Source organism: Lacerta agilis, chromosome 2 (genome assembly GCF_009819535.1).
Source record: "Lacerta agilis isolate rLacAgi1 chromosome 2, rLacAgi1.pri, whole genome shotgun sequence".
NCBI lineage: Eukaryota > Metazoa > Chordata > Lepidosauria > Squamata > Lacertidae > Lacerta > Lacerta agilis.
In genome coordinates, this window is record NC_046313.1 from 88,733,455 (window position 1) to 88,760,991 (window position 27,537).

At 41.4% G+C, this 27,537-nt stretch overlaps 1 protein-coding gene across 2 annotated transcripts; it reads left to right on the forward strand.

Moving 5' to 3' along the window:
* The first annotated feature begins 292 nt into the window (after positions 1-292).
* CRBN (cereblon) lies at positions 293-26,527 on the forward strand. 2 transcript variants are annotated; one of them, XM_033141186.1, is made up of 11 exons: positions 293-414; positions 9,927-10,039; positions 11,276-11,478; positions 11,702-11,851; positions 13,527-13,689; positions 18,622-18,684; positions 20,024-20,108; positions 22,043-22,158; positions 22,784-22,848; positions 23,787-23,918; positions 25,031-26,527. In XM_033141186.1, exons 1-11 carry the CDS (start codon positions 348-350, stop codon positions 25,209-25,211), a joined length of 1,338 nt encoding a protein of 445 aa, XP_032997077.1. In that variant the 5' UTR covers positions 293-347; the 3' UTR covers positions 25,212-26,527. The 2 variants fall into 2 exon arrangements, with proteins under 2 accessions (XP_032997077.1, XP_032997078.1); XM_033141187.1 differs by having other exon boundaries at positions 308-414; positions 9,930-10,039.
* The last annotated feature ends 1,010 nt before the right edge of the window (positions 26,528-27,537 follow it).

The following is a 27,537-nucleotide window of genomic DNA, read 5'->3' on the forward strand; positions in this document are numbered from 1 at the left end:
ATTTTTTAGAAAGGAAAAGGCCGCGCAGTGCAAAGCCGAAAGAAACGTCCTCAAGCGCCCTTTGTCTTTTGCATTTTGCATCCCCCCCCCCGGTTCCTATCCGAAGAGGGGAAGCGGCGGATTGCTGTTGGGGAGCAATTTCTGCAAATGCAGAAATTGGAGAGCATTTCTGAGGCGGCAGCAGCAGCAAGCAGCAGCAAGGAAGGTGCAGCGCTCCTTCATGTCGCTAGAAGCCGCTGCCGCCCCCGCCGGAATCGCAGCTCCCCTTGCAAGGGCCGCCTCCCTCCCTCCCTCCTCTCCCTCCCTCCTGGCGGCGCCTTCCCAGGCTCCTCTCCGGGTAAACAGCGATGGCCGCAGACGAAGGAGGCGGAGAACAGGATAACAACATGGGGAACCACTTGCAGCTCATTCCTGGTAATGGTCGCTCCCGGCGTGCGGAGGGGGCGGCCCCCTCAAGAAGTATGGGGGGGAGGCAGGGGGGGCATGCGAAGTCTCCCGAGATATTTTTTTTTGGGGGGGGCGCCTACTTCGTGCTGGGGGGTGGGGGGGGAATAAGACTTGGGCAAGGTAAAAGCCACTGGTCCCGAAGCGCTTCCTGGAGGGGGAGTGGGGTGGGCTGAGGGGGTCGGGGGTTTGTGACAGTTGGGGAGGGTGTGAAAAGGGGTTTGTGGGGACGAGAGGAAGGAAATAATAGGGGGGTGGGGTATCGGAAGCAGAGGAATTAGGAAGCGGGGAGACTCTTAAGGAAACCGCAGCGCTAGGGCTTTTAGGAACTGGAGTTGATTTTGGAGAGGGCAAGGCACGGGTGAGAGCTGGCAGTTTCAGGAATTGGGGAAGGAAAAAGGTGTGTGGTGTACTGGGGGTGGGGTGGGGTGAGGAAGAGGTGGTGCCGAGACCCAGATAATATGGGGTACTGGAGCCCTTGGCGTAGGCGGTGGGTGCGGGGACAGAGACTGGGATGGGTGGCCTTAGGTTGGAAAAGTGGGGTGTGTCTGGAGTAGGGCAAGAGAAGAGCTGACACAATCCAAAGGCAGGAAGGGTGAGACTGCGTTTGGAGGAATTAGCACCCCGTTGCCATCTGCCTGCATAAAGCTGGAGGGGCATCTGGAACCACTCCTGTCTGCTCCTTAAGCAACGCAGCAAGCAGGTGGACAGTTTTGTTTTGTTTTTAATCGCAGGAGGATGCAATGGAGTTTCCCCATTAGGTCTCTGCCTCTCTCCGGTGCCGCTAAAGGCATAGGAGTTGTGCTAGGGAACTGAGGCTGCAATCTTTGGTTCCAAAGGTGAGGGCGAAGATTGAGATGGTGACCTGAAGGAACCGAAAGGGGAAAGTGCAAGTGTGGGCGCTGAAGCAAGGGCCTGGGGTGTTGCTGTGGCCTTGAGAGTGTATTGGAGCCTGGAACTTGAGGTAGGACAGAGAGCTAAGTGTTAAGGGAGGGTAGGGGAAATCTTCCGGGGTCACAGATTAAGAAGAGTCTGGAGTAATAGTGAGGTATCATATTTTGGCGAGGAAACAATAAGGGCAGGAAGATGGATGGGTATTTGTGACATTGGGTGGTGAGGGATCTGGCTTTTGGAATGGAGTCAGGCAGGAAATATTGTATCACTGGGGCAGAAAGAGAATAAGCAACATGGTACTGGAAAGCTGGCGGAGGTGAGAACCAAGAACAAGAATAAGAACCAAAGCAGCAGCCTGAGACATAGGCCAATAGGATTTAAGGAACTGGAACAAGGGGGGAAATGTGTAAGGGCTTGTGGTAAGTATTCATAAATATGCTGTTACTATATAAACTGTGCTGTATAGTAGTAACAGTGCAGACTTGTAAAGTAGGAGTATTAAAGTTTGCTTTTCTTTGTCAAACAGTAGTCAGCCAAATGTCCCCAAGTGATTGTGATATCTGTCCCCTGTGTGTCACCAGGGGTGTATGGGGTGTAAGGCTAAGAAGTAAACCTTACACAAAATCCATAGTGGAGTCCCTAAGATGGTTGGATGGCACCTTGTATGCCTGCATTTGGCAACTCATGCAGCCAAGCTGGTGACAGACATACTGTTCTGCTTCTCCCATCAGTGAGGCTAAGTAGAGGGTCTTGTCATTTGGGTAGCCCAGGGCCTCCACACACACTTCCCAGGCTTGTGCTCCAGGGAGGTCACTTTTGTGCTGCTAACACGATTTGACTTCACACTTGGAGGCGCACTCCATTTTCTTTGGAAACAGATGGATGCCATTGATGTGTCTCCAATAGGTCACTCACTCAGAATTGTGAGGTGTTGTTTTAAGCTGCCAAAATCTCTGTGATGTTGTCGGTCAATGACCGAGAATCTAAATCAGGGGTCGGCAAACTGACCAGGGCTCAGGCTGGTTCCTCCAGCGCCGATCGTGCAGCAGGGCGGGGGAGCGTGCGCCTATAGTCACAATATCCTGTGGCCAGCTAGGACAGGATGCTGAACTAAATGAACCTTTGTCCCAGCAGGATGGTTCTTATATTCTTATGAGGGACCTAGATAAGCCCCCAAAAGTTAGCAGCCTGCTAAGAGGCTAGTGGCCTGCATTTTGACACATACCATGGAGGAGAAGTATTGCCCTATTAGTTAGGATTCAACAGCCCAACCTCCCCACCCCCATTGAATTGAAATCTATTTGCTATTTTGTTATTGCGTCCAGTTTTGGGATAACCTTTTGGAACACTTTACATTTCCCCTTGAGTTTTCACCATCCTACATAAATTGGAATCACAAATCTTGGCTACCTCACTGCTCCCCACTGAATTCAGATATATTTTAAAAAGTTAAATAGCACTGATTCTAGTACAGAACCTGATGGTTTTGGGTGGCGGCGGCAGTGAATGAGTATTTCTTTTAATAAATGCAAGTACTCGCGGTACAGTCTTCATGTGACCATATTTTTTAATGTTTTAATATTTCAAAACGGCAGAATCTCTCTCCAGTTGGAAAATGCTATCAAAAGAAAGGCTTTTGGTGTAGGAAGAAAAACTGGATTGTTATGTGACATGGGGGCTTTTGACATTGGAACAAAAAACAATGTAGGCTTGTGTCTGTGCTAACATTTTGGAGAGAGGGAGATCTACAGCAGTAAGAAGTATGGTTACTCTCCTATTATTTCTGTAATAACTAGCACACAATTTTATGTCAAGTTGAGGGAAAGGTTGATGACAATGCTAGGCCCTTTTTATTAAGTTAATGTTGTTTTCTCTTGGTAATTCAGTAGCACTATCCATACCAGTTAACTATTCCCATGTAATGGAAGCAGCAGCAATGATAGTTTGCTTCAATGGACGTGTAGGAGATGGTGCGGGTATGCAGTCTCCAAAGAAAAAGAAGAGAAAATCTTTGCCTGGAAATCTTTGCAATTTGCCTTGGTAAAGTGTCTCAGGCAGTAATGAATAAGTATTTGTGACACTGACTTAAGGGCAAACCCCAGAGCAGCCACCTTTTCTAGTTGGGGTTATCATGCATTATCAGAAATTTGCATTGCTAAACAAGCAATTGGGGGGGGGGGGAACCAACATAATTTATGCCAGTTTAAATTAAGCCAGTGGAAATACACCAGAGCCAAACTCCATCCAGGAGTGAGGCCACTGCTAGCTGGTGTCACACAGCACCTTTTTCTGGTGTGAGTACTGCCGAGGTGCTAGGTCACATAACTGAGCAAAGCGGAGTTAGGCTCCAGCGTAAGTCTCCATCTTGCCAAGTCCTGCTGTATGCTCCTGGATTGCTCCTTTTGAAGGACTTGTTCTGGCCTTTCCTGAGCTGGGATGAGGGATTCACACTAGCACATCTCTGGCTGTGTTGGAGATCCATCAGATCCTAACTCGCTCATCCCAGCAGATTTTGGGTTTGGATTGGCTTCTTGCATATTACAGCTACACCCTACTTTTCAATATGGATACATACTGTAGTTTCCTACTATCCAGACCCAGAGCTGCTTAGCTTTAGTATAATGGCAGACTGGTGTGCTTGCCCTGGTTCTTCAGTTTCAGCACTGATAAACAGTGATTATTTCTCCCTTCTCCCAGACCTGCTTTCAAGGTCATTTGGCAATTAATTGATGAATGTTTTGCTGTCGTGGCTATAGCTTCTTGAACAAGATGCTTAAGGGAGCAGAATAGTTAAATATGGATGGGATAGTGGCACAGGTGGTAGTGTCAATAAGGAGATCTTAGAAGGGCATCAGGAAGTGGGGGAGATTGATGATATATTCTAAGGAGTGGTTCACAATAGTTTTTTTTTTTAAAAAAAAATACTATACATCATTTACAAAGCACCCAAAGTGTTCTAGGTACCATACAGAGATTTAAGAACAAGAGTCCTGGCCTGTGGACTTTAACTTTAATAGATTCAGTAAAAAAGGAATACAGTAGGGAGGGAAAGAGAAACAAGAAAATGAAAATGCTGTTTCTTGAAGTTAAGTTACATAATTGTTCTTTTAGTGACCAGCTGAAATGGCTGCTGAGGAGATTGTTCTGTGAGGAAAGAGAAAGTGCCATATGAGCAAATGAGGTGCCATAAATTTGGACTATGATGAATACAGGGTTTTCTGTAGTCAATATAAATTTTGATTCTATTAAAAAACAAAACCACAGACAACTAAAAGCCCAAATTGTTTAAAATACGTCTGTAGCAGGCCATATGTATTTTATTTGAATAGCTTTCAGTTGGATGTGCTGTAGTGGTAAGAAAAGGTAGCTTAGGGTAACAATTACTGATTTATAGTACTTTGATAAGGGAAGACACAAAGGGCTATCTACATTAGCTGCTGTGTTCCATTGACTAATCCTTTGCTGCTGTGTTCCATTGACTATATGTGCATGATTTTGTGGTCATAATACTGGAGGTTCTGTCACCCAGAGCAATTCAAAGATGGTGCTTATTTGTATGAATGTATGTACAAATAAGGGACGCTGGTGGCGTTGTGGGTTAAAACACAGCGCCTAGGGCTTGCCAATAAGAAGGTCAGCGGTTCGAATCCCCGTGATGGGGTGAGCTCCTGTTGCTCAGTCCCTGCTCATGTCAACCTAGCAGTTCGAAAGCACATCAAAGTGCAAGTAGATAAATAGGTACCGCTCCGGCGGGAAAGTAAACGGCGTTTCCGTGTGCTGCTCTGGAACACTGTACCCCATTTACCCCATTTGTACAATGTCATACCATGTAGATGGGTGACAGCTGGGTCTTTTTGACGATGCCTCGATTATAAGCATCTGCTCACCTCAGACTTTATATTTTTCATTTTCATTTAAGGGGTTTTTACTTCGCCACACGTTATTGATTGTTAGCAGTAAAGTAAGCATTTCCATTTTTTTAAAAAAAATCAAGACAAGTCTTAACTGACTTCTGCTAAGTTTTTTGGCATGCATTAGTTGTGAGGTGTCGAGCACAGTCAGCTTTAATACATAGTTCACAATAACATTTTCTTCATTGGGTTTAGGTTAGAAATCAAAATGATTCCCTGCTTATTAAGAACAGAATGATTCCTTACTATATGTTCAAAACAAGTTAACAATAGTAGTATATTATTCTGTTGAATGATTCGCATTTCCTGAAAAGCTTTCGCTTGGAATATACTTCAGAGAGGAAATGAACAAGGTGAGCAGCCGGGCATATTGGGATGGTTGCAAGAAAGTAAAGGTGTAAAGGAAATGAGGAAGAATGAAGGGAGAAAACAGCATGCTTTACTTAGCCGTATGCAGTAGGCTGGTTGCATGGATACTGTAGTAGGTGTTATCCTTAAAGAATGAAACTGAAAGAGGAATGATTGTGACTAAACCTGTTTTTCCAGCTGTTTTCTTGTAATACGTTGGCTGCAAGTTAATATGTAGAATTTATGTTAATAAGACTTCTTAGTATTAGTCTAGTGTTCAGGGAGGAATGCTCAGTTCACATACTGTTTGCATATGGAAAAATGGATTGCTTTTGCATAAAACCGTGACTTGGAGTAAAGACAACTTAGCTTTCTGTTCAGTATGTAGTTTGACTTTATTCCTTGAACCATTTGTATTGAGCAATTAGACTATTTTTGGCTACTGCCACCCTTGGCTTGATGAACTTTGCTTTCCTCCTGCTCTCTGCTTATAGTGCAACTTAATTTGGAAGTTGGGTAACCATCTCTATAGATGAGCAGGAAGAAAGCAAACTTCACCATGCATGGATGCCAGTAGCCAAACAAAGTTTAATAGATAACATGGGAGATTCAGCCTTAGAGCAGATGATTTAATTAGAGCAGTAGTAGGACCAGCGTTTTGGGATCTACTATCCGTGACCTGGGATCCACTTTTAAGCCCAACCAGATGCAAAAGGTTCTTTAGCTGTTTTTCAATACAGTACAGTACATTTCTGCTCTTGTCTAAAACACACACAAGAGTTTTAACAGTCTTGTTGGTTCTACCTGAGGTTGGTACATAACCCACTGCTATGAACCTTCAGGACCTTTCTCCAACCATTGAATATGCGGCCCTGTGTTGTAGAAATGTACAATTTGTGCCCTTTCTGTAAAACTGTGACTCTCAAAAGTGTCATACTCATAATTACTATTCCCCAGTTATCAAAAGGAGAACTTCAGTATCACAAGACTATTGACAAATGAACTTCTTAATCCATATCCTGCAAAATATAAATGATTCAAATATAAATAAAATATGTTGCTTTGCACAACAGCAAACCATACTGTCTTACCTGAAACACTAACAAATTGTTCGTGGCATAAGCCTCTGTAGTGAACTCTTATTTTTTGCTGCAACATTTAACATAGCTACCCCTCTGGAAATTATTTTGGATGTTTGTATTAATTTAATATATCTTAAAATATGTGTGTAATTTCACTTCCATCTTAAGATGATAGAAGGCAAGTTGTGTGGTGTCTTCATCCATCTGTATTTTGTCTTGCATCTGAGAAAGATAGGCTGAAGTGATGGTTTTTTCCATTGTGCCACTGCAGTAAGATGAGTCATCGCTCTTCACAGGCTTTAGGCTCCCTCAGCCAAAATGCAGCACAGTTAGGCTGCCACTTCTTTTCGTATTAAAATAAGTGAAAATGAGAAACAGAACAGAGCTTAACATGAGGTGGTCTTGAGAATGAACCACAACCTCGTGCTAAAAGTAAATGCCAACACATTTTAAAGGTTGCATCCACCATTTGATCAAGCTTCAAAGGAAAGCTTTGCAATGGGATGTAGATAAAATTGCCTTCTGCAAATGGGCCTTTAAAAAAAATTATTGAAAGGTGACATAACCTGATAAACTATTTATGAAATGTGAAAGTTGGTGATGAGCTACTCAGTGTTCAAACAGCATAGAAAATATGAGACCAGCATTTTAAGATTTCAGAAGCAATCTTAAGTATGTGGCTATAGTTGCTTCTGCACCAGCAGTGCAGGGAAAGAAGTGTCATTTTGACTGTCTTAAAATTTTAGCACAGTAAATTTTAATTTACCTTGTGTGTTGAATGTGTCATGGTATGCCAATACTGTTCATATTGATAAAACGATGTAGGAATGTCATGGCAAGGTAGAATCATTCATCATCCTCATGGTCTCGATCAAGGTTAGCTAATGTGGTGTCCTTCATACATTGTTGGACTTCCTGCATCACCTATAGTCTGGGGTGGTAGGAGTTGCAATCCAGCATTATCCGGACATTTCCTTATTGACTATCCTTGATCCTAGGCAGCTCTTTGAGTTTGCGGGCTGAGCTGTGCTCATCATGGTGACTTGTAGCTTGACCTACATTCTGCAGAGTAATGATTGCTACACTTTATGACGTAACTTTCTACAGCTTAGTCAAAAAATGCCGCCCATGTTTTAAGATGCACTCCTACTGCTCCACACTGTTTCATTCTCCATCTGGCCTTGTACTATTATGGCCTGTAGTTTTTGTGAAATAATTTGCCTGTTCACCTAACAGCTGAGCAGCTGTGTATTTTTAAATGTAATCGTGCGGAGGGATTGTTTCCTTCAGGTTAATTTGCCATAACCCAGGGGATTAGAATGGAGGTAGCAACATGAATCACAACTAAACAAGCTCTTCAAATTAAATTCTGGCCAAAGAAGAAAGATATTTTTTTCCAGTTTGTCTTCCCATCATCTGATGTATGATTGGTGGGCACAAGGGATGTTGGAATGCCCTGCCTACAAAAGTGTGCTTGGCCCCATAGTTTAGTTTTTGTATGAGGTTTTCTAAACGGTGCATTGAATCTCTATGAGTAGAGGAGGCTCCCTGCTCCAGATCTTTGCCATCAGATTAATTGAAGGTGGTAATGATGACACAGTGGAGAGGTTTAGCAGCACACCTGTGTCTCCATGTTTACCTGTGAGTAGAACTAACACCAGAATTGGGTTAGAGAGCTAGTATGTAGAGGAAAAATGTTAATACACCCTACTGATAAACTTTAGAGGCTACAAATCAGGTGCAAATATAATGGTTTCTGTTCTCTATGATATTGAGGGTATTCTGTTTGCTGGTTGTTGTTGGGTTTTGTTTTGTTTTAAAGGGGGGCATACAATTACAGGAAACACTGGGAGTGTTTGCTAAAGAAGCATGAAAAGATGCAAATCATCATAGATTTCTGCTCTACATTAATTCATGAATGGGTGTGAGTGCCTTGACTACTCAGCTAGAGCTAGCCCAAGACTGCGGACCAAACTAGATGTGCTTGTTATAATGCAGTTTGGCATTTCATAGCTACGTTTTGTTTAACAAATAGGTCAACTGGATATTCTGATTGGACAATGATGGAAGCAAATTATTAAATCCTCTCCAAACCACCACCCGCAGGCAACATTCCAAATCCTGTATGCCCCTTGTGCCAGCAACGTGTTAAACAAAGAACAGCCATACAAAACTAAACTGCACAATAAAAGTCATGTCTAGTTTGGCCCAGAACATCTTTCCATATCCATCTTATTCACCTGATTTGGCACTCTGATTTTTTTATCAGAATCTCAAAAAATTAACCTGCATTTTTCTAATGGTGGTACTGTAAAAACTAAAGCGGTGTGGTTAATAAAGTACCATTACAATGAAGTGATTTTGAAAGTGAGATATTGCTGTGAAAAATGTCTAATTTGTTTTAGGAGTCCAGTTGCTCCCCCTCAATTCCTTTATCCAAATCGTTTATACTGTAAAGATTTTGAACAACAGGCCTGGGAAAGAACCCTGTGGCATTCCACTTGTCCGTTTTCTCCAGGATGATGAGAAACCATTAGTGATCACTCTTTGGGTTTGGTTAGTCAACCAGATACAACTCTACTTAACTCTACCTCATCTAGTCCACATTTGACCACCTTCTCCGCAAGATTATCACTGGTGACTTTGTCTTTTGTATAATAACCTTTTGAGTCTGTCATGCAGAGATCCATATTGTTTTTGTAGAGCTCAGTACATAGAGCTTGTGTTCTGTTTCGTGGGTTGGATGCAGACTTTTCTCTCTCTGTTTGCTGAAGAAACCAGGATCCTATGGGCTTCCTGTGGATGGAGGAAGCTCAGTAATTTTCTGTCCCCCACTACCACTTGCCTCACTTCTGCAAAGGGTTGCCCAAGCCTCTAGAAAAGTTTTTGTGGGCACAGAGGAAGAGGAACTTAAGGGACCATATATCCCGATGGCAAAGCATATATTTTATGTGCACCAGTTCAGAGTATTGTAGATTAATTCCTGGGCATTTTATTTAACAGAACTTGAAAAGACATTTATTTAAGTTGGACACTTGTTTCTAGGTAGTGTAAATGGTATTTGGCTAGTCCATATAAGGCAACTGCTTATATTCTCCTAAAATACATAATCTGTCACAAATAATTTGCAAGTGATAGACTTTCGCCATTATCTTTTCAGAAATATTTTCCTGATATCAACTATTTTAGGCAATTTAATACTTGTACTTTATTTTTTGGTCAACTTTATTTTTCTTGGACTTCTTAGCAGAGAGTGAGGAAGAAGATGACGTTGACATGGAAGTTGAAGATCAAGACAGCAAGGAGACTGAAAAGCCAAACATCATTAATTTTGATACTAGCCTGCCAACTTCACATGTGGTATGTGTGTCAATAGTGTTGCTCTTTCCTCAGCATCTGTATTCCATGTTGGAAATTTAGAGCCCCAGGGACCATGTATATGGAACTAGTGCACATAGGTTTTCTGTACTCTATTTTAATAATGGAGGCACAATATATTTAGGGTTTAATTTAACATCCTTTTCGTAATTGATCTTACTTCCAGTAGTACACCTATATATTTTTATTGGATTTGAGGAGCGTAAACTCGATATCTGGGATAGCTCTTTACTACTGCACCCTACCCTGATCCCATTTCAATTATTTAAGTCCATGTGAGGTCTTGGTTTGCCTTCTCAGGCATGCAAAGTGAGTGCAGCAGCACCTTCCCTTCTGCCAACCCACAGCTCTCTTGGAAATCTGATAGAAAAAAATCAGTAAACACTTTTTTTATAACCAACATTTATAACCTTGTCTTTTCAGAGAGAGGCTGGAAAGATCGGAGGACTGGAAATCTAAAAACTTAAAACAAGCCCCCACCCCAAAACTTTTTAAGGACCCAAAGCCTTCATTAACCGTTCAGATTACATTGGCATAATCACAAATGGTGATAATTCTGACCATTGTGTCAAATCAAAAGCCATCTTCCACTCCCAAAGAGGCTGTGTCTCTTACCTGTGATTTGACTTGGAATTTTATCTCATGGTAGTAGCAAGAAAATGAACCTAAATCCAGTCATGTTCTCCTACTAGAGCAACTTGTGGGCTGTTATGGAAAAATACCTTCTTACAGGGCTGTGCACTCTATTCCAGTTAGCACTACAGTCACATTGCCTAGTATGCAGGGGTTCCGTTCCAATGGTTGCACATAGCCAAAATTACCTTTTCCTTACCCGGCAAGGGGGAAGGAGACTTCCCTGTGTGTCCGCTGCCTCTTCTTACTTCATATGCCAGCGACCACCAGGCAGAAGGGAGGAGGAGGAGGGAGGGAGGCAGAGAGACACAAAGGCAGAAGAAAAAGGCAGAATGGATCTGGAACAGAGGTGCAGCCAAGCACGTACGATTGAAATTGCAAAGGCTCAGTTGTATTCCAAGCATGGGAAACACTAGTGGCTAGTTTTGTTTTTCTTAGGGTTCCGTAGATCTAGTCCAATCATCCCGGAGCTCTGTTGTCTTTAATTTTTGCGTTTATAAACTGTGAATGATTCCAAGAACCCCCACCCACCCACACACACTGAATTGTGACTTTTAACTGCTATTTATTTCTTATTTTGGAAAGTATTTAGGATCTGATATGGAAGAGTTTCATGGAAGGACTGTCCATGATGATGACAGTTGTCAGACTATTCCAGTCTTGCCCCATCTGATGGTAATGTTGATTCCTGGGCAAACACTGCCTCTTCAGCTCTTTAGCCCCCAAGAGGTTAGCATGGTGCGGAATTTAATACAGAAAGACAGAACCTTTGCTGTTCTTGCATACAGGTAAATTAGTAAATAGATTTGCGGTTATGTGAAATTTATGCCATATCTGTAGTGTAGAATGTTATGGACTATTGCATTGTTGTTTCGTGTTGTTACACTCATTGGCTGCAAATCCAGAGCAGCTTGGGGGCTGAGAGGGAAACTGAAGATTCTTGATGAAGAGGTAATTCTGAAGCAAGCTTATGGTAGCTTTTCCTAATATGTTGGTTTTTCTTCTTCTTAGCAATGTACTTGAAAGAGAAGCACATTTTGGAACGACAGCAGAAATTTATGCCTATCGAGAAGCACAAGAGTATGGAATTGAAACAGTCAAAGTAAAAGCAGTGGGAAGGCAAAGGTTTAAGGTTCTTGAAATAAGGACTCAATCAGATGGGTAAGGAAATAAGGAATATGTGGCAGTTTATATCCGGCAAAATTTTACAATCTCACCAGTGTTACATTTTCTCACAATTCTCTCTTCACAGTTTGGTGTTGCTTGGAGAAGTGGGATGGGATTTCTAAGTAATGAGTAATAATACCTTTTGTATGTACAGGTATATGGTATGCAGCCACTTCTCTGCCATGTAATGATGATTTTGGCAGTGTCATACTGTGAACTAATCCTGGGTGTTTGATGGTGTGCTACATAAATGCACACCTTTAAAATTATGGATTATGTCTTATGTGCATTTATTCGCTTCAGCAATTCTGAAAACTGTCACTACTTTTGTGGTAGAACTGATATTTATTTCTCCCTTTGTCCCTCAACATCACAGACCTAGCAGAAGATGAACAATAATAAAATATTTATGTTGAATAGATAATGACTCCTTTACAGCAAACAGCATCATAAATAGCAATAGGCTACTTAGTTAATGCAGAAGTAACATTTAAAACTGTCTTTAATTTAAAAACAAACAAACTCCCAAATAAAGTTCTTTTTAAAGACTTGTTTTCCTGCCAGGGGGCAGTGGTGTTTTCCTTCCATAACTTGCCACCCTAAGAGTCCTCAGCAAATTTTAAAATTGTGTGTGGGGGGGGGGGGTCATCTCAAAAAACCAGGAGCCTGGGTTCCCTCCCTCCCCAAAATAATCCCACTTTTTTTTAACCTGGAAAGGTTTTGAGCCATAGGTGGCCACTGTTGGACTACCTTCTGAAAAGGAAGCACTAGCGAAAATATATGATTAAGGTCTCTGTCTGTTTTGCAGAGATCTGTGTGTATAGAATGAAAATAAATTAAATATGTGTTTCCGTTGTAATAAATCCATAATCCTTACTTGGAATGTAACAATTTGAACACAAGATGGCGGCACACATTACTGTCAGAAACTACATGTGTTACGGCAATATTTTTGAAACAGGGTGGTATTCAAAGAGTAGACCCATTGAAGTTAATGGACGTGACTAATTTAGGTTCATTAATTACAGTGGGTCTACTCTGAGTTGAACTTGCTTGACTACATCTCTATAAGATTGTTCTCTTCTGTAGCGGTGGCATGATTTTTGTAACCATTCCAAACTGGGAGAGAACAAAGGCATCTGGAAAAAAGAGAATAAAAATTTTTAAAAAAAATTCTTCCAGTAGCACTTTAGAAACCAACTAAGTTTGTTCTTGGTAACTGGAAAAAAGAGGAATATTAAGGAATAAAGTTCTCCGTCTAGACCCATCTGATGTTTTACATGTTTTTCAACTAAAATTTCCATTATGAATGGATATTATCTGTGGAACGTTAGCTGAATAACACATATCAGGAGGAGACAAGTTTCGTGATGGCAGCAAGCTTTGCTTACGACTTGGGACCTGTTTGGTTTTAATATCTTAAAAGAACATGCTTATATTCAGAAGCTCACCCATTGACTCTTGGGGTTTAACTAGCACTGGGGAAAATCCAACCAAATAAGTATCAATTATAGGCTGCAAAAGTAAAATGTAGAACTGAGATTTTGAAAATCCATTAAAATTTATGGGAGTGCTCCCCCCCCCCGATGTCTTATTGATGTAGCTAAAAGGGCTGAGTAAATAGCCAGACAGATGCAGTTTTCATACCTGTATGAAATCTCTTTATCAGAATACAGCAGGCAAAGGTGCAAATCCTCCCTGAGCGAGTTCTGCCTTCAACTATGTCAGCAGTGCAGCTGGAGTCCTGCAGCAGATGCCACTTATTTCCTTCTTCCAAGCCTGCAGCATGGCAGGATCAACATATACATCAATGGCGGCAGAAATATCAAAAGGTCAGAAGCTAATGGTATTTTATTTTTTATGTTTTTGGTATGACATTTCAAAAATCAATATAAATTCCATCTGTGTGTCTCTCCTTTTAAAGAAAGATGTGTGAAATGGGACGGTGCCTGTCAACCCCCTGCTGCTGCAGATTATTTGTGTGACTTATCAGTTCACCACAATGGGCAGCTGCACATTTTATATTAGACAAGTTATAATTGGTTCCAATTATCTTTTGGCTGCTCATTTGAAGGAAAGGTTTTGGTGTTTTTTTTTTGTAAGGGAAGGAAAGTGGGGGGCGGGAGACTAAATTGAGAGGCTTGAGTCAAAATGTGTGTTAAGCTATATGCTGAAGGTTTCATGCCTTATAGAAACGGAACAGAACTGTGACACATTCCATGTGTCGTCAGAGGAATAATGCAGGATTAGTTCTGGCTTTCTTTCCTATCTTACATACTAATTGCGAACATATTCTCGAGGTGTGGGTGCTTATGTTGCCAAAATAGCACTAGCTGCGCACAAGGAGGAAGTGTTTGCAGGCTTGAGGAAGCCCCAAGGTTTGCTGAAGTACAACAAATATTGTGGGACTTGTTACAAGAACATCCTAGGAGGACTGTGCATGCTCATTTGGGCAGAAAATGAAAACTGAGGGTGGGTAAATGAAAAAGGGGTGGAACCATGAGCAGGAACACACAGCACTGCAAAACTTGTTTGCAGGTTGCCCTTTTCTAATTGTATGGAAAAAGTGTAGACTGGGGCTGGATCGAGACACATGAAAGAAGTGCTTCAGTTTAAAGCAGGTATCCCCGACCTGCGGCCCTCCAGATGTTTTGGTCAACAACTGATGATCCCTAGCTAACAGCACCAGTGGTCATGGATGATGGGAATTGTAATCCTAGCAGTTCGAAAGCACGTCAAAGTGCAGATAGATAAATAGATACCACTCTGGCGGGAAGGTAAACAGCATTTCTGTGTGCTGCTCTGGTTCGTCATAAGCGGCTTAGTCATGCTGGCCACATGACCCAGAAGCTGTACGCCGGCTCCCTCGGCCAGTAAAGCGAGATGAGTGCCACAACCTCAGAGTCGTCCGCGACTGGACCTACTGGTCAGGGGTCCCTTTACCTTTAAATTTAAACAGGGAAAGAAGGTAGAGAAAAATGGGTCTCCATGTTGCCATCTGGTGGCACAATGTTATATTGTACACACAATGCATATAAATCTCTTTTTCTTTGCCAGTCTAGCTGAGTCCTAAGTCAGATTGGTTGATGGCTGCAAACTTTTTACTTTTAATGCATAGGAACATGAGAAATGCACTGGTAGTTTAGGCTAAAGATGCATATAGGGCAGCACTCTGTTCTCACAGTAGCCAACCGGATGCCCAAATGTAGCCAGAGGTGTAGGTGCAGGAACTTGGTGCAGAAGTCTGGGACCCTGTTCATCAGAGCAGCCCCAAAACATATCTTCTTCCCTTTCCAAGTGACTTGCTTGGAAATAATAATACCTTTATTGTCAATGTACAACCTGTGTACAATGAAATTAACCCAGCCTCCCTCCACCCCACACAAACATTCAATCTCATTGCACTCTGTGTGCTTGTCTCACAACACACCAATATAGTTGCACTATATTATTTTCCATTCAACAGCCTAACAGCCCATGGATAGAAACTGTTTTTTAGCCTGTTGGTACGACTGATTATACTTCTATATCTCCTGCCCGAGGGTAGAAGTTTAAAGAGGTGCTGGCCGGGGTGTGAATCGTTCCTGAGAATTTTTCTCGCTCTCCTAAGGCAACGATCCCTTGCAATGTCATCTAGCGGGCTCAGGGGACAGCCCACAATATGTGCTGTGTTCACCACCCTCTGTAAAGACTTTCTGTCTGTGGCTTTCAAGCCAACGTACCACATTGTGATACAATATGAGAGGACACAGCCATTGTGGTGTAGTGGTTAAGAGCGGTAGACTCGTAATCTGGGGAACCGGGTTCGCGTCTCCACACCTCCACATGCAGCTGCTGGGTGACCTTGGGCTAGTCACACTTCTCTGAAGTCTCTCAGCCCCACTCACCTCACAGAGTGTTTGTTGTGGGGGAGGAAGGGAAAGGAGAATGTTAGCCGCTTTGAGACTCCTTCGGGTAGTGAAAAGCGGGATATCAAATCCAAACTCTTCTTCTTCTTATTGTGGACCTTTCTATTGTGGAAAGAGTGCTTTCAATCTCTCGGAAGAAACCTGCAGGCACCTGAAGGGTACTAGATGAAGAAGAGCAGAAACTAATGACCCAGCCCTGTTCACATAGTGATTTGGGTCAAATCTTCCATTATCCAAGTAAACAGGATTTACTGAGGTGCTCTTGCCGTGGGGGCTATGTGCTGTGCTTTTTCATTTGAAGATGAGCACTATCTTGTTATACCTGAATAGTTTTCCTCAGACTTAACACCATAACTTTTCCTGAACTTAATGCTAATGCATGTTCAAGCCTTAGCAAGTTCCTGGCGGTTTTGTTGCCACGCTCCATAGTAAAGTACTCAATGAGAAGTTTTGAAATAACCATTCAATTGGGTGCAATTCAGACTAGTGACCCGAAGGGGAAATTGGTATGAAGACTCCTGATTCTTCATCAGAGGAAAGTTGATTCCCTCACTTCTAGGTCCAGTTACAGTTCTAGGTTTGAATTCACTGCAACAGGTGTGTACCATTTTATTTATTTTTGGCATTTTGTGACCACGTGGTTCTTCCATTTACCAGTCATACATCTGTTTAAACTCTCTCAAGTTCCAACTGATCTCTTTACACCTCTTATGGACACATACTTCCTACTGCCTAGTTATTTGCCTGGTTAAGCTGCTTTCTGGAGTTCTCTATTCTGCCCTTATCTGTTGCTAGCCAGGCCATTCCCAAATTTGCTTCACTCTCGGTCTCAAGCAATCACATCCTTCTTATTAAAGGAATATTTTTATATTAATCTTCACTTCTTTGGATACCTGCTGTGATAGCCTCTTTCAATGCAGAGCACAGGTCTGTTTATCATAAATGCAATTATTCCCACAAGCACTAGTTTAACAAAACTTTTTTTTAAAAAAAGTCTCAGAATAATCTCCCAACACCAGACTTCTTCAGTGCTTGTGTAAAGTCACTCACATTTCCTCTCTTGGTATTAATTTGCTAGCTTTGGGGAAAGGTAGAATGTGTGGTTCATCCATGTAGCACTATTAACAAAGACTCCACATCTCGCCCTCAAAATAAAACTTGCAGAAAATAGTGTTAGCTTCAGTCTTTGAACCATTGCTCAGAGTAAATCTGATGTCTTTAAAAGGTCCTTAAGTGGGCATTTATAACTATGGTTCCTAATTTTGGATGTAACTTAAAATGACGGTTATATCTTCAAGGAATATTGTTAGCTTTCCTCTTTTGTGATTTCTTGGATCCTTTTTACCTTTTTTTGAGGCTTAGCTCCCCCCCCCCCCCAATAATTGCTGTGTTTCAGTTAATAACTGGAATGTATATATGGAGTTTTGCAGCTTCCTGATATATGCAGCAGCGTAGACAAAGCTTCACTTAACCAAGCCATCTGTTTGAAGAGGTTTTCTGTGCGATTGCAGCAGCTTGGACCTCAGTTTGGACCAAAGTTGCTTTCACATGGATGAGAACGCCTTGCATTCCAAACTCATTTTGGCCTGCATCATTCACACAGTGGTGTGCTGCGAAAAACAAGAAGGAAATAGATGTTTGTTTGTATCAGTTTGTATTCTGTTGTGGCTTTGTATAAAGCAACTCATGCGAAGGAGGCATTCCATTTTTGCTTCTTTTCCCCTACCTACTACCCACTTTTGCCCCTACCTACTACCCACTTACAGTCCCTGAAAAGTTGCTCCTGAAGTGGGCATAGTTTGAATAATGGCCCAGAGGTTTGTAGATGGTAGGATTGGGCAATATATCAATATATCGTCCAATACAGTCATACCTCTTGTTGCAGACGGGATCCGTTCCGGAGCCCTGTTCACAACATGAGCAGCGCGCAACCTGAAACGCCATGTCTGCGCATGTGCACAATGTGATTCGGCGCTTCTGCACATGCGTAAACCGCCGAAACCGGAAGTAACCCATTCCGGTAACCCGTGACGAACGCAACACGCAGCGTTCGTATCTAGAGGTATGACTGTACCGGTTTGAAGACAATGTGGGAACAACCGTGAAGCCAGCCTATGCCTCTACATAGCTCCTTCCTTATTTCTGACATTGTATATTGTGAAGTTTAGCTGGTGGTATATCATGATGTTGAAAACCAGGTATCATCCAGCCCTAGTAGGAGGATTGGCCACAATTGCATGTCCCACTTTGCCTCACTTAAAAAAATAAGATAAAAAATCACATTTTGATATACCCATAGATTTTACTTTATTAGTTTAATCTGTAATTGATGATGATGCCTTTAAAGAGTGAGAGTTGTGCAGGAACTTTCAGGGCTAAAAAAAACCTTCAGTGGTAAGAGTAGTAGAGGTTAACTTCAGGAACATTTTAACCCTATTTTTACTTATGTGAGGGTACAATCTGGAACCATTGCATTGATAGGCAGCACAATCCGAAAAGCAGTTGCAGTAGGCTATTTGGATTTTAAATAATGTTTGCACTATTGGGGTTGGTGTGAATAAAACAAACTTAAACTGCAATATTTGGAAGTATCACAGTAGAAATATCAACCTGATGTCTCTGAATAAAAAAAGTATTGAGTACTATGTTTAAAGATATAAATAATGGGGATCAAGCACATTTCTATCTACTCACAAGGTTTTTCTGAGGTTCAGAAGGTGTGTTTTGTACCTTGATTGTAACATAGTGAGATTTTCTTGATGAAATATTTAGAGAAGTGTTCTCTTTCCTCTAGTAACTGAAGAATATCATTTATTACTTAGCAGTAAGTAAATATCTATCTGTTTTGTCTTGCAGCGCAAATTTCACTGTGCTAGTCTGACTTCCTGGCCGTCTTGGTTGTATTCCTTATATGATGCTGTAAGTATTAATAAGGTCTTGCTCTTGGTTTTATCTCTCAATCTGGCATGTTCTTTTTGCCTCCGAGAGAACAAACCTATGTTTTAAAATGACGGCTAACCAGTGAAATGCTACTGTGTATTAGAGAAGCCCTTCTGTCAGATAGTCCCAAGGAAATGCAACTTGCTGTCTCAGCAATATCACTGCCCCCATGCCCTATACCTAAACAGCATTGATAGGTTCAACCACCTCTCGACCAGCATGTAATCGTCTTGGTCGAGCCTAACAAGAGTGGGAACCTCCAAACTGTACAAGTTCTGCAAGGGATAGACATAGTCTGCCATACCCACTGGAATCCACCCTGCAGTCAGGGATGACAGAGTGGCAGGAGCCAGGAGTTTGATGAAGAAGAAACTGTGTCATAGGCTAATTCAGCAGCAGGATTACATGGTTTTATTATGCCCTACATCTGCCATCCAACACACCTTCACCAAGGGGTGCCTGAGACTATCAGCTGATAAGATTGATGATTGATAAATGGATTATATCCAAGGATGACTCCTTTCCATGAGTGGAAGCCCCGTAGTGAAATCACTGGATACCAGTCGTAACGTTTTAATGTCACGGTTCCCTCAACCCTTACAGAGAGCTAATTGGTTGGCATACATGTGTTTAGAACAAGAAAGGTGTACTATGTGCCCACTTGCCCATGGATAAAACAGTATGATTCAGGGGGTCACCAGGCTTTTTGAAGTAGTGGGGACATTTTGGATTTTGAAAGAGGGCTGGGGGTGCCAAGCACAAAATGGCTGCCACTGAGGGGCATGGCAATAATGCAGAATTAATGAGACAACCATGCCTGAAAACCTTATTGTTACCATGGGAATTGAGCTATGTGCTACATGTCCTGATTAGGGACACACACACACACACACACACAGAGAGAGAGAGAGAGAGAGAGAGAGAGAAAGAAAGATGCTGTTGCTATCTAACAACAGGAAGCATTCCTTGGTACCATGAAAAATACACAATGTAGCCATACAACTCTTATTCCATAGAAGCAGGTACCTGCACATTTTGCCTCATAACTTTATTTCTAGGAGGCCTAAAGACTTTTTGAAAACGAAAGCTCAGAGATTTGGGCACCACTGTAATACTTCAGCTGTGCCATGGCTTAACACCAAGCTGAAATTCATACAAGTATGAATTTCAGCTTGGTGTTAAGAAGCTGCACCTTTTTAAATGAAACTTTACTGCAAAAGATATAGCCAGATAAACTTTCTCTACTTTATTCTTCATTCTTATTTTTTAAAGAAAAAGGAGTTTGTATGTTTAAATTAGGTTTTTCTTCCAACACAAGGAAACCTTGATGGAAAGAGTCAAGCAGCAGCTGCATGAGTGGGATGAGAATCTTAAAGACGAATCGCTTCCAACAAATCCAATAGGTACTCTTAATAAATGACTTTTCCTTGAAAGTTGTGCTTGTTTGCTTCTCTATGCACTTTAACTGATATATTACATAAGTTAGAAGAAAATGTTGCATTTGCCTAGCAAAGTAGACTCTGATCAGCGAATGCTCATGGCCGCATTAGGACACGACACATTTTCTAGTTCTCTGCGGGCATAATGGCCCCTCCTGGATGGATAAAGCCGGTCAAACCCTAGGGTTTTAGTTTGTTCTGGGCACCTTTTCACACACACACACACACACACACACACACACACACGGCAGTTCAGAAAGCATTTACTTATCATAGCCTGTTGTTTTGTGGGAAATTTGCCTAAAAAGGGAATACAGCAGAGAGGTATCCCTAGCTAAGAGCCCTGCCAAATTCTGGAAAGATGTATAGTGGGTTCTTGGCAGTAGTCACACACCATTTTAAAGTTGATTTTGTGGGGAGAACTTCCCTCCCTGTGGTTTGGTGAGCAGCAATTTTATTTTGAAAATGGCATGCATAACAGAGGTGCTCCTAGAAAAGTCCCCTGCTAATTTTCAAATAAAGAGACTAGGAAGTTATTATGAATAGTGAGGGCAACAGCTTCAAACACATTTTGTGCTCAGTTGACACCAACATAGCAGAAAACCATAGAAAGTTAAGTGCAAAGCTAGTTTGAGAGATGTGAAGGTGTGGGCATGTGGCATAGCAGCAGCAGGACTTGAATGTCCAGCATTGTCCAAGCAGGGACTGCTAGGAGGGCTACTAAAAGAGAATGGAATAGGCACTAACTAATTTCTTCCTGATTAGAGGCTAGACGGTTCCAAAAAACAAATATACCCCTCCCTTCTCTCTCTCTCCACCCTGACATTTTCCTTATCTGGCTAGCTTTGGGAGAAAGATTTCACTTTTGACAGGCACATAGTTTCCAGTATTTATTTTACAAACCTCGATGCATAAAAGGCTTTGGAGATCCCTTCTTTATTTCAGAGTGCTTTGGCAAGATCCTATTTTGGTTCAGACAGATTCCAAATCTTTGGCTCAAGGTTCAGGACTTGTCTGGATCTAATGCACACCCTTGTTCTCTCTGCACCTTTTAGAGTTGTCCACTTTAAATAGCACATAAGTGTGCTTCCTTCCCACATTGCAGATTTTCGATGTGAAAGCCAGAAAAAATGGCTTAGATGTGGTCATTGTTGAGTAATAGAGTGGTACCTCGGGTTATATACGCTTCAGGTTACCTACGCTTCAGGTTACAGACTCCACTAACCCAGAAATAACACTTCAGGTTAAGGACTCTGCTTCAGGATAAGAACAGAAATCGTGCTCCAGCGGTGCAGCAGCAGCGGGAGGTCCCATTAGCTAAAATGGTGCTTCAGGTTAAGAACAGTTTCAGGTTAAGAACGGACCTCCAGAACGAACTAAGTACTTAACCCGAGGTACCACTGTAGACAAGATAGATTGCTACTATCGCATGTAACCCAGCCCCACAACAGACATCAAACAGAAACTTTCATTACTGTACAAGTGAGCAGCCATGCAGAGAAAAGGGCTCCCATTGATAAGAAAATGGATTAACTATGTGGTTTAACATTTCTTGCTCTTTGCCCTGCTTTACTGTTTGCATAATGCAGCCTGAGAGAGTTGCATCAAAAAAGCAGTATTGTCATCTTTTTGAAGTTTTAGTTTTTCTTTCTAATGCTATATGTATGTTGATTACCACCCCACTAGTGCATTTTTTTAAGATGCATCTGTATGCATCCGCTAAAAAGCATGTGGAAAAAATTGCCATTTTGTTTATTGCAGTTGAGCTGATGCCAAAAAAGATTGCTGGTAGATTGTGATTGATTCCTTGTAATATTATGCACTGATTAACTGGAAATTATAAGGTGCTGTGTGTCTGATTGACCCTCTTTTAAATATATGAAATTGAATTTCTTCAGATTTTTCATACAGAGTTGCCGCTTGTCTGCCCATTGATGATGCGCTGCGAATTCAGCTGCTTAAAATTGGTAGTGCTGTCCAGCGACTGCGATGTGAACTAGATATAATGAACAAAGTAAGTGTGCTGAACTCTTTACAAGGTCTTGAAATTGTTCTCTTGCTTACCTTGGAGTAAGTCCCCAGTTAAGACTTTTGAGTGGACACAAGGCTATCAATAGCTACTAGTTATGATGGCCATAGGCTACCTGCAGGATCGGATACAGCATGCTCCTGACTATAGACACTTGGACACAACAATGGTTGAGTGCTATTGCACTCATGCTCTGCTTTTGAACTTCTCATAGTCATCTGGTTGGCCACTTGTGGGAAATAGGATGTTGAATGATAATGGCCAGAGTCATGGATAGGGACATTGGTGGCTCTGCTCCATCACTGGGTCTAGAGTGTTTCCAGTTTTGCAAGTTTTAGGTCTTTACAACTTTCAATAAGGTTGTTGTCAACTTTATTACATTTAATGTGTCAGTCTCTTCATTGCCGCCACAGAAAAAGAAGCAGTTATGAAAACTTCTTAAAGGGGAAATAAGGTTCCAAGTGAAGTCTCCTCTTTAAGAAAAGTTACTGGATTAAATCTGCTTTGCTTGCAATTTAAAGTATTTAAACAAAATGGTTTGCGTATCTTCCGTTCTGTTAGTTAAAAAGTGTTGGTTTCCCCATTGATGTTTGCTTTATTGCTTTTGTAGTGTACGTCTCTCTGCTGTAAGCATTGTCAAGACACAGAAATAACTACTAAAAATGAAATATTCAGGTGAGTTTGTAAAGGGATTACACTGTAGAAATTGCCTTGAAATAAGATATTTTTATCCTCTTAGCTTCTAAGCTGCATTTTAACAATTGTACATTTTATTATTTTAGCAAGCAATTTGTAAAGATTGCATTTTAGGTGGAGAATAATTGCAAAACGTGTGTGGGTGTGGGTGTTTGTGTGTTTTTGTGTGTTTGGCTCTAAGTGGATCTCACTAATACATGGGGAAATCATCTGAGAAATTTTCACAGAAGCACGTTAAGGCAATGAACCAATTATGTGGTTGTTTGCCAGATTGTAGAAGCAGGTAACAAAATGTTTTGGGGCAGAGTGTTTCTTGAAATGCCACCCTCTGACCTCAGATGGTCTTGCCCTTTCTATCTATCTATCATCTATTTCAGTGTTTTTCAACGTGCCGCGAGATGTTGCCTGGTGTGCCGTGGGAAAAATTGAAAAATTACTTTATATATAGTCAATATAGGCACAGAGTTAAATTTTTTAACATTTTCTAATCGTGGTGTGCCTCGTGATTTTTTTCATGAAACAAGTGTGCCTTTGCCCAAAAAAGGTTGAAAAACACTGATCTATCTCATCTATCTATCTATCTATCTATCTATTATTATTATTATTATTATTCCTATATACTACTGTATCATAAGAATATATTACAACTGTTTGCAATATAAAAACATAAAACCAAATAACAACATAATAAAAAGGTAACAAATTAAAACAAAAAAATAAAAAAATTGTTAGACCAATTTATTAAAAATATTTATAGCATGCACCTACAATTCCATGTTTATATGTTCTTCCCCCTCCCCCATGATGAATTTTAACATTATTTCAAAACAAAAACATTCCCTATGTCTAATTTCTCATCAGCCACCAGTATCTTGAGTTTTCAAAGTTGATTTAAAAAAACAATCTGTTTCTTGCAGTTTATCTCTTGGTGGGCCTATGGCTGCATATGTGAATCCTCATGGATTTGTGCATGAGACGCTTACTGTGTACAAAGCTTGCAACTTGAATCTGACTGGCAGATCTTCCACAGAGCACAGCTGGTTTCCTGGGTAATAAAATGCCTCTCATTAATACTTGTAGGTTTGGGTATTAATATGCTGTTTGAATGCTTTTGCTTTTTACTGTATTGGTGTATACCTCATACATAGTGTATACCCCAAGAACTAGTAAAATAGGAGTACCTGGAAGGTGCCAAACAAACCAAGCCCCCAGAGTATTGAGTGTTGGGCAGATGGGAGGGACAGACTGCCAAGACACCTTATTCAGGTGTGCAATATATTTCTTCCTTATCCACCACAAAGCTCCTTGTGGCTCAAGCATTTCTTTTAATTTGTACTCACCATTCCTGCATGCACAACTTCAGGGCATAGAAAACATATATTCCTGCTGCTGTTCTGGTTCCAAATGCAAACTGAATTATTGCTTGTTTGGAAACACTCCCTTAAGTCCCTGTTTCCTGTCAGGGAAAGGTTTCTAGCCTAACCATCTAAATAACCTCTAAGCCAGGGGTAGTTGGCATTTTTATACCTACCACCCACTAATGCATCTTCCCTGATGGTAAAATTTCCTTACCGCCCACCAGTGCTCGATGGAAGGAGGATTCAGCTTGTGCCATAGAACCCCCCACCGCCCACCTAGAATCCTGAAACGCCCACTAGTGGGTGGTAGGGACCAGGTTGACAACCCCTGATCTAAACAAATCTGTTTACTCTTGTTCTAGAAGTGACCACTATAATTTTAGTTCATGCCCTTAAATTGGTTGGATTCTGCCTGGACGCATGCAAATGGTTCCTCTTGCTGAAGTACTATACAGTCGTACCTTGGTTTTTGAACAGCTTACTTCTCGAATGTTTCGGCTTCTGAACTCCGCAAACCCAGAAGTGACTGTACCAGTTTGTGAACTTATTTTTGGAAGCCAAATGTCTGACAGGGCTTCTGCAGCTTCTGATTGGCTGCAGGCTTTATTCAGAAGCTGCGCTTTGCTTTTCAAATGTTTTGGAAGTCGTACGGACTTCCAGAGCGGATTCCGTTCGACTTCCAAGGTACGACTCTAGTGGCTTTGCTACTCTTGAGTTCCAAGTGACAGTAAGGGCTATTGCAAGTAGTGATTTATGAGATATATCCTGCTCATAAAGGCTAATACGATGCTGTCCACTCCTAGGTATGCATGGACTATAGCCGAGTGCAGAATCTGTGGAAGCCACATAGGCTGGAAGTTTACTTCAACAAAAAAGGATATGTCACCTCAAAAGTTCTGGGGATTGACCCGTTCTGCCCTGCTGCCAAGGATTCCAGAAACAGAGGATGGATCTGGTAAAAGATCACTATTGCTTTGCCTGTGATCAGATAACCTTACCTTGGATGAATTAGCAGTCAGTGTCTTCTTTAAAAAAAAAAAAAATCTGCAAAGTGCTGCATCTTATGTCTGATTATCTAAAAGGATCTGTTCACCTGAGCTTCGTGCAGATAAAAGAACTGTTGCTTCCAAAGGCCCTGAAAAAAAATGACATTTTAATATTTAGACTTCTGGAGGAAGAAGTACCAAATGTGCGACGGAGATGAGAAAAAAAGCAGTCCCCCCCCCCCCAAATTGTTTCATAAACACTGAAACAGACAGCTCAGACTTAGATTTGCCCTGTAATAATGCAAGAAGACTCATACTATCGGTGGGAAGCTAAAACTGTTGAGGTGGAATGAAGACTGAGTGTAACTCAACTTGTGGATAATGAACAGGTATAAGGTATTGCCTGCCCACTGTTATATTTGCCTGTAGAATGTTGTGAATTTATAAGAAGCCCTGTGTTTTTTTTTAACTGTGTGAAATAAGCTTACAGGTATTAGTGTTTGCTTGAATAAGCCTTAAAAGAGGACAAGGCCTAAACCTCCTATAGGGGTTCATGTGATGACAGTAGGTCTCTCATCACAAAGTGTTTGCTGGCAGAAGCCTTCTGCTAAAAGGACTATTATATGCAATTCCTTTGTTGAAAAAAAAATCCCTATAGAATTGTTTTGTTGCATCACCTTTAGCTGATTTTGCTCCATCTGGCATGTTCTGACTGATTTATATTTTTTTAAAATGAAAACATAAGTTATTCATGAAAATGTTTAGGGCTGCGATAAAGTGTAATTTTCTTCGTTAATATCTTCAGTACCTTTCCGTCTACCATATTGCGATTCTGTACCTTTTTTTACATGTTTAAGATTCTGTGGGGTCCTTGGCAGTGCGGTTGCTCATATGCCGTTTTTTTGGCATTGGTAAGTTGGCAGCCATCTGTCAAAAGTTTGAAAGGGTCTAATTCAATTATAACATGCTCTCTAGAACAGGAACTAATGCTTCCCATTTGAGCAAGTTGGTTTTTAGGAGACATGTATGGGGTATTGAAATGGGGGCTAAAAACAGCAAAAAGGTGTGTGTGTGTGTGTGTTTTGCCTTGTTTTCTTAGAATGCACTTTGGCAAGCAAAGTCTGCAGATGGCAGACTTACTTTACATATATTGGTATTCCCCACCCCTGCCCCGAGACCATTTTTGTCACTGCACTTCTTCAGAATATATTGTTAGAGATACTATTAAGTGTGGCTAGGTATCTTGTTGAAGTAACAGCATTGCTGATTTTATAAGAACCAATGCATTTATCTGTGGAGGGAGATAACGGCTTTTTTAAAAAAGCAAGCCCCCAAGTTTCGTGATCCTGCCATGGCTTCTGTCACTCCGCAGCTGAAAGCTTTTTTTTTGCTGGCAATAAATGGCATTAGACACAGAAAGGGTGTTAGGAACTCAGTGTGCTAGATAGATAGGAACAAGCAACTCTGTAATTCAGGGTTACTTCCTTGAAGTCTTCTACCTCTGTAGTACTATGTTGTTGTTGTTTTTATTTCTCATTCCGGTCACAACTGAATGAACACCTTTATTTTGTGCTGCAGCACTGTCTCTCCGCTGAGCTGTGAAAAGCAATAGTAGCTAAAGTCTCATTTTGGACACAGTGATATGTAGGTCATTGTGTTAAGAGAGAGCATTTTAGCTTTTTGTTTTCTCCAAAAAGGAGCTTGTATAGGATTGCAATATTAAAACATTAATGTGAAAGCACAGGATTGTGATGACTGGCCTGTACTAAAACGAGTCAGGATACTAGAGAGCTTTCTCCTAAGTGGGGAAAATGTTGGAGCCTCTTTTTTTTTAAAGGGGGCTGGAGTTTTCATTGCCATCAGTGGGATTTGCGGGTGGCAAGAATTTTAAGGTGGGGGTGGAGCCTCTGTTTTGAATGGTGGTGGAACATGACCATTTGTGAAGCTGGCATGTAAGGGAGGGGGTGGATTTTGAACCTTTTAACAATAGTGTAATGCTAATATGACTTCTACACGTTAAAATCTCATCCTTCCATCTCTTACGTGATGAATGCTCACTGTAGCTGGTGCCCCATTGCAAGACCTCTCTACATGCTGCTACCATCTCTTCACCTCCTAAGCATGATGAAATCAAGAGCAGGTCTGAGGTTCCAACACTTCTCTTATCCACCATTGTAGGAGGGGAGAACGCTTCCTCCTCCTCCTCCTCCTCCTCCTCCTTTGCTTCGAACAGATCACTTTTACTACCTCTTCCCCACCATATTATATAGAACAAACTTTTCTATCTCACACAGTGTCACAGGATCAGGGAAGTCCCATGTTTT

Bases quoted from the DNA above. Each gene is read 5' to 3' on its own strand.
- CRBN (XM_033141186.1), top strand. From the start codon at position 348: ATGGCCGCAGACGAAGGAGGCGGAGAACAGGATAACAACATGGGGAAC. The intron at 10,040-11,275 runs GTATGTGTGTCA...TATTTTGGAAAG, and splicing joins GCCTGCCAACTTCACATGTG to TATTTAGGATCTGATATGGA. The intron at 22,159-22,783 runs GTAAGTGTGCTG...TTGCTTTTGTAG, and splicing joins AACTAGATATAATGAACAAA to TGTACGTCTCTCTGCTGTAA.